General features: G+C 45.2%; 2 protein-coding genes across 2 annotated transcripts; both read right to left on the bottom strand.

Moving 5' to 3' along the window:
- Positions 1-4: 4 nt before the first annotated feature.
- On the bottom strand, positions 5-2,737 carry LOC119213077 (PI-PLC X domain-containing protein 1-like). Its single transcript, XM_037464107.2, has 7 exons — positions 2,496-2,737; positions 2,297-2,404; positions 1,951-2,075; positions 1,687-1,818; positions 1,182-1,349; positions 340-523; positions 5-241 (listed from the first exon to the last, which is right to left on the bottom strand). Exons 2-7 carry the CDS (start codon positions 2,394-2,396, stop codon positions 9-11), a joined length of 942 nt encoding a protein of 313 aa, XP_037320004.2. The 5' UTR covers positions 2,397-2,404; positions 2,496-2,737; the 3' UTR covers positions 5-8.
- Positions 2,738-3,204: 467 nt separating this feature from the next.
- On the bottom strand, positions 3,205-5,485 carry LOC119213076 (pepsin A-like). Its single transcript, XM_037464105.2, has 9 exons — positions 5,402-5,485; positions 5,115-5,265; positions 4,903-5,020; positions 4,674-4,792; positions 4,253-4,449; positions 4,044-4,160; positions 3,803-3,944; positions 3,573-3,671; positions 3,205-3,481 (listed from the first exon to the last, which is right to left on the bottom strand). The coding sequence occupies exons 1-9, from the start codon at positions 5,455-5,457 to the stop codon at positions 3,344-3,346; spliced, it is 1,137 nt and encodes a 378-aa protein (XP_037320002.1). The 5' UTR covers positions 5,458-5,485; the 3' UTR covers positions 3,205-3,343.
- Positions 5,486-6,015: the final 530 nt, after the last annotated feature.

Raw genomic sequence — 6,015 nt, 5'->3', positions numbered from 1 at the left:
TCATGGTTTCACGCATTTGGATTATTGAGCTTGATAACGGTGGATACAAAGCCGTTACGGGTCACCACGTCCGAGGCCACAATGTTCATGGGCGTCTTGGCGGATTGCTGTTCCACCCACCGCAGCAGCCTCGGCAGACTCCTGCGGATGACTCCGACCAGGTGGTCAAATGGGCGGAGGATGTACAGGAGTACCCTGGCGCTCTCTGGCAGGGTCAGGTTCAGGCCGCACACGGAGAAAGCTGCAGGGCCACGGTGGGGGTCAGTCAATGGTTTCATGCAACGTGTTTTACAAGACCTCTTATTTCAGCCGCGTTGATCCGCGAAATGAGAAACTCACACTGGACGGGACTCGCCTTCTCCAAAATGTGACGCAGTTTGGATTCAACTTCGCTGGTGTCCATACTATCGCCGTAGTAATACGGTATTTTACTCCATATCTCGTTGGAATGTTGCGTCGAATGGTCATATGAGACTATGACGTTTCTGCCTTTGCCCCAGCAACTCTTCAGGCTAGGAGTTTCCTGTCAAAATACATTGAGAGCTTTTAATACCTTCAAATTAAAACTTTTGAAGGGATATTTCAGATGTTTAGCTGTGGGGTTGCATGAGGGAACTCCCCTAGTTTGGAGAAGCAGACAGGAGCAAGGTAAAGTACTGCCGTGTGCGCGATACTCCCCCCTTTTGACAGGGTATCCATTTAATGCTCTCAGACCACAAGACTCCTTTTACTTTTAAGTAAAGGTCATAGCTGGTCTACTTCAGCCTCAAACTGTTAGTCTAGTTTTTTTTTTGTGGGACTTGGGGGCTTTTTTTTAACTTCAGATTCACCAAAGTCCTCCGATTACACATTAGTAACCGGTTGAAGAACCGGGTCACCAGCAACTCGATGTAGAATTACTGGTTTTATCCGAGGAGTCTTGTAAGGCTTTGAAGAGAGCATAGACAAAGGAAATGCAAATATATAGACAATTAAACTATTGACTATATCATGTTGGTATTTTTTCAGGTTTTGCTGCTGACCTTCGTCCACAGCAGTACACCTACTTTCCATGCAGGTACTGCCGTCTGCTTCTCCAAAGTGGGGGCGAGCCAACAACAACCCCACTTAAAAAAAAGTGAAATTACAGTTTCATGACAAGATATGACTTGACACAAGCGGAAGCATTCTGTATACATCACCTTTGTATGGATGAGTTTGGCTCCAAACAAGGTCATGATGAAGCTGATGAGATGTCTGTGGAGGTGCTCGGCGATGTTTTTGTCGAACCCATGGAAGTGGGACAAAGCCAGGATGAGGATCTCCTTGGGGTGCCCCCCTGCCCAGTCATTTACCTCCTCCAGAACCGTCTGTCACAGTGGCAAGATGGAGGTTCAAATAAAGTACTCCACTGTACTCGTTTGATGTAGAGGCCCATTTTCATTTAGGATCAATTTTCCCCCAATTTTCATTGCTCACAGTAATACATGGTCAGATGTAAATTAAAAAAAAGCTTTTTTCAGGATATAGCCTTCTTTTATTCATTATTTTTTAGGTTTTAATTATTCGATATAGTGTTCAGTGACATTTTCTGTGAGTTATTTGTTCATTTATTCTCACAGCTATTATAATTTCCTCCTAAATATTTATTGATTTATTGCAAATAAGCAATGTTCTTACGGTAACGTAGGACTCCTCCCACTTTACCTCCACATCGGTCTTCGTGTACAGCCCATGGTGAAAGTAAAGCCTCGTGGGGTCAGGGTCATGTGCCTTGCGCGCAATCCTCAGATCAAAGTATCGAACTCCTGCATCCAGCTGCTTTGTGATGGTTTCCTCCTGCGGGCCGATCCATGTCAAGAGTTAAACAAATATCCCCCTTTATATATATAGATACAAATAAAACATATGTTTGTGTGTATACAGCAACATAGATAAAGTGCATACTGACAGGTTTTAAACACCATTTACCTGAGTGATGGCCCATTTTTGCACTATTTTACGCGCACAATAAATCTTGCTCAATTTTTTAAGTCTATCAGGTTCCATTATTGAGGAGTTGATGTCCAAGTCATAACTCATAGAGTCATGGCTACCTAAACAACACACACACACACACATAGGTGTCATAGACATGTCACAGATTTAATAAACGACCAATTGATCCCTTCTAGATAAAACCGTATGAACATATAAATGTATGCATGACAGCATAAATGAATTTAAACGTACTTAAACGGTTTAAAACTTGACAACGTGCTGTGTGTTAGCGTAATGCAGTAGCAGTGTGAGCGGCTACATCCTGTCAGCTTCATACCCGGTATGGCAAGTTTGAAGAGAGGAATGTCGTGGAGTTCAGGTGGTAGTTGCGACATCCAGTTGCAGTAGCTTTTGTCTTCGTTTGCAGTCATTGTCATCTCAAATTCTATGAAACAACAACTCAACCGTCACTCTCTAACTAATACAGCAAATTCTGGCAATAATAAATCGGTTGCCTTAAATAAAAACACACTTACACTGCCACGGTGATTCTCATCTTTGCTTGACCTCTTTCTTCCTTCAGATTTAGCAGTGCAGGAGAATACCAAGAACTGGGAGTCTCAAACACTGCCGCTGATTGGTAGGCTGCCTGAAGTTACTGCCTTAGCTTGCTCGTCAGAGACAGAAGTGTGTATCCAGCAAACTAAGTCGTTCGTCGTCAGGAAGCACGATCAGCAAGAAATCTAAAAATAGACACCATTCAAAGGGTGATAGAAAGTTCTTCCTCATTCCATCCCTGGATTTATAAAGCTGCACCCTTGAAGATGTGTTTGCTTCTCTCTGGCGCTGTCTGTGGCAATGAGCCGTAGTAGCTGCATGTTTGTGGAAGTTAGGGTAGTATTGTTCATGAGTTTCACTGAGATGTTAAGTATTCAGAACCAACGACGCAGTACGGTGCACAATATGTATCAGCGTGGTTGCATTTTAGTACATCCTTGTAAATTGGTATGGGACGTCTAAAAGACTGCTGATCCATCTTTGTTCTCTGTGATATTATGTTTGATTTCCCATACTATTTAGTGACTTCAGCAAAAGTCATTGTGAGGTCAGGAAGGTTCCATTTATCGGTGCATGTTTAGGTAACACAATGATGTTATATTCAGTCAGCATGTGTGCTGCTGCATCGCAGTGTGTTTCCATCTCAAATTGTCACGTGTTGCCCAGTTCAATAAAACACCAATTACATTGATTTGACTCTTTTTATTGGATGTGAATACATGTGATCAAGGAAGGAAAACAGTTTCAGGCATGTTGGAAATTTCCCAATCACCACAAGATGTGCACGTGATTGTCTAAAGGCTGTTTGGGATGGGTGACCTCCGACTTATCTAGCCTTGGCCAGACCCACCATGTTCTGGGCTCTGTTGAAGATGGAGTAGTACTGTCTGATGAAGACATCACCCAGGATCCACAGGCTGTCCCCTCCGTTGCCGAAGCCAGTACGGCAGCCATAGTACTTGGACTGTCGGAAGGATTTTAGAGAATCCTTTAATTTTTCAGTACGGAAAGATGAAGAATAAAAAACTAAATCTAGCTGGGAAACAAACACATACCTGACGAACGTAGGCAGAGGCTGGAATGGTGAATTCCTGTCCGTGGATGTGGAAGACCACAGCTGGCATTTCGCCAATGATGTTACAGTTGACAAGGTACTGACGCAGAGGAAGAGGAAGAGCGATAAGGAAGTGCAGGGGAAAAGGAAGTAAAGAGGGCTCAAATTGGTTCTACTTATCAATTTCTACGTTTTTGAAGCGACAGAAATCTCCCTCCCTCTCGCACTCACGTCTCCGTTCTGACTGACGGTTCCCACTTGGGCGTTGATGTTGCTGATGCTGCTCTGAGGTCCGACAATCAGAGAAGTGCCGGTGTCCACGATCGCCTGGCAGCCGCCATTACAAGCCACAACCTGACCATTGACCGTCACACTGAAAGGGGACGCACAGAACACCACGCATCAGAGGTGATTTGCAATTTGTCTCCGGTGCTGTTTGTGCGGGGGGGGGCGCAAGGCCACACGGTCATACCTGTCCACAGTGATCTGCCAGTACAGCTCATTGGACAGGGGGATCCAGGCGATGGAGCCAGAGTAATGGTTAGGGTCGACACCACCGAAGGTCACCACGCTGCCCTGCTGAGAGTTGCTGCAGAGGAAAGCGAGAACGGACTGAAAACCTCTCTAGGTATCAGGCTCCGTATCAGTATTGGCAGACTGCGAAGCCATGGCGGTCCTTACGAGCTCAGGTACACGGAGAAGAGGTCCTGGTTGACCAGGTCCTCCTTCATCATGTTGTCAAAGACGGGTGTGGCGCCGGATGCTGAGAGGCGTGGGTACGCCAAGCCCAGGATACCATCGGCACGCATGTACTGCATGAAGGGAGCCTCCGACTCGCTCAGGCCAAAGATCTGGTTGGTCACAGGGAGTCCACCCACCTGGATGACAAACACAAAGACGCCACTGTAAAACCCTCTCAAATCACAATAAAGTCGCAGTTCGAATAGCCTTTCCTCTTTCAACACACATCCAAGCCAACAGATTTGTAATTGCGAGGGAATGTAGGTGTTCCATCATGCCTCGAACATTTTGAGACACCATTATAATCAGTGGATTATGAGTATACACAGTTTCCATTGATACTACATTTTTTTACACTCACCGTCACGGTGTCGTATCCAAGGAAACCGGTCATGCTGCCAGTGCCGTATTTGATACTGAGAGCGCCGCCGTTGTTTCTGTAGGTGCTGCTGGTGCCAGGGTTGAACTTGGCATGGTTATCTATGAAGGAACAGGTGTGGAAAACAAACACAAATCCATGATTTCGAAATTTGACATTTGACATGAAATAAATGTCCTATTGCTGCAGGTTTGCAGTTAGTTTGACATACTGCAGGCTGGACTGTTGCAGTAGATGGAGGGCACCCACAGGTTAGACGAGCCGGAGTCAAAGACGACCTTGAAGGACTGAGGAGGAGTTCCAATGGAGATGATTCCGTAGTAAGCCAGCTGGAGATGAAGAGGAGACGGCAACGTCACTCATGGTTCAAAGGCGCTGTGAGTCACAACCCGGCCCGTTTGAGCTTTGGCAACTGATACTCACATCAGCGTCGTTGGTCATGGGCTCGCCACCCACGGCAAAGCGCTCGTCAAACTTGGCCATGGGGTTGTATGGGTACTTGAGTCTGTACTCGTCCCATTTACCCTGCTCCTCCAGGAACTCCCTGGCGGACTGACCTTTCTCCAGAGGGACCCTGGGTGTCACAAGAAGGAGCTGCCTGAATCCTGAAGTTTCTTCCAAAGGTTTTCACTGACCCTTAAGGTGAACCAAAGCTAAAATCTAAACGACGACAGGTGTAAGATGTTGTTTCAGTGGCGAGTCTGACTTACTGGAGGAGGCACTCGGACACTGCCACCATGGCGCACACAACAAAGGCCCACATCATTGTCTTGGATAGGCTCAACTGTGGAAGACAACAAGTGTCAGTCGCTAAAGTTAAAGAATTATACAAACTGCAGTAGTTATAGAATGATACAGCAGGTCTATGACCCTGTAGAGTACTCACCAGTCGAGTCCAAAAGAAGAGTAGCGACACACCGGCATGCACCCTCTTTTATACAGGTGGATTAAAACGTTACCGGTAAACAATGATAAGACAATGCACACACAAATTGATAAGATAAGTAATGGTCAAAGTGCCCATTGACCTCGGGTGAATGTCAATTATGTGATTAAGAAAAATAACACAGACTTGTTAGATAAAGCGGCCCTAATCAAAATATTTTCAAAGTCAAACAGTTATGCGAGATACTTTGATTTTATCAAGAACTTTTAGCTATTGCATATACACAACCCACATTAATGCTATCTATGCTTTGTTGTAATCATCTTTTTTAGTGTTAACATCCATGTTTGAGAAAGTCAAGCAGCTTTAATGTTTCATGTCATTTCATTTGAAACAGGCAATCACCCTTCAGTCTAGATCTTGAACTCCCTCTTGCAC

Source organism: Pungitius pungitius, chromosome 21, assembly GCF_949316345.1.
Source record: "Pungitius pungitius chromosome 21, fPunPun2.1, whole genome shotgun sequence".
NCBI lineage: Eukaryota > Metazoa > Chordata > Actinopteri > Perciformes > Gasterosteidae > Pungitius > Pungitius pungitius.
This window is presented reverse-complemented; position numbering and strand designations above follow the sequence as displayed.

Coding starts and splice junctions, on each gene's coding strand:
- LOC119213077 (XM_037464107.2), bottom strand. CDS start 2,396: ATGACAATGACTGCAAACGAAGACAAAAGCTACTGCAACTGGATGTCG. Junction 1,819..1,950: donor AAAAATGGGCCATCACTCAG/GTAAATGGTGTT, acceptor ATCGGCCCGCAG/GAGGAAACCATCACAAAGCA. Junction 1,350..1,686: donor ACACGAAGACCGATGTGGAG/GTAAAGTGGGAG, acceptor CCACTGTGACAG/ACGGTTCTGGAGGAGGTAAA.
- LOC119213076 (XM_037464105.2), bottom strand. CDS start 5,457: ATGATGTGGGCCTTTGTTGTGTGCGCCATGGTGGCAGTGTCCGAGTGC. Junction 3,672..3,802: donor CCGTCAGTCAGAACGGAGAC/GTGAGTGCGAGA, acceptor CCTCTGCGTCAG/TACCTTGTCAACTGTAACAT. Junction 3,482..3,572: donor CCTCTGCCTACGTTCGTCAG/GTATGTGTTTGT, acceptor TCCTTCCGACAG/TCCAAGTACTATGGCTGCCG.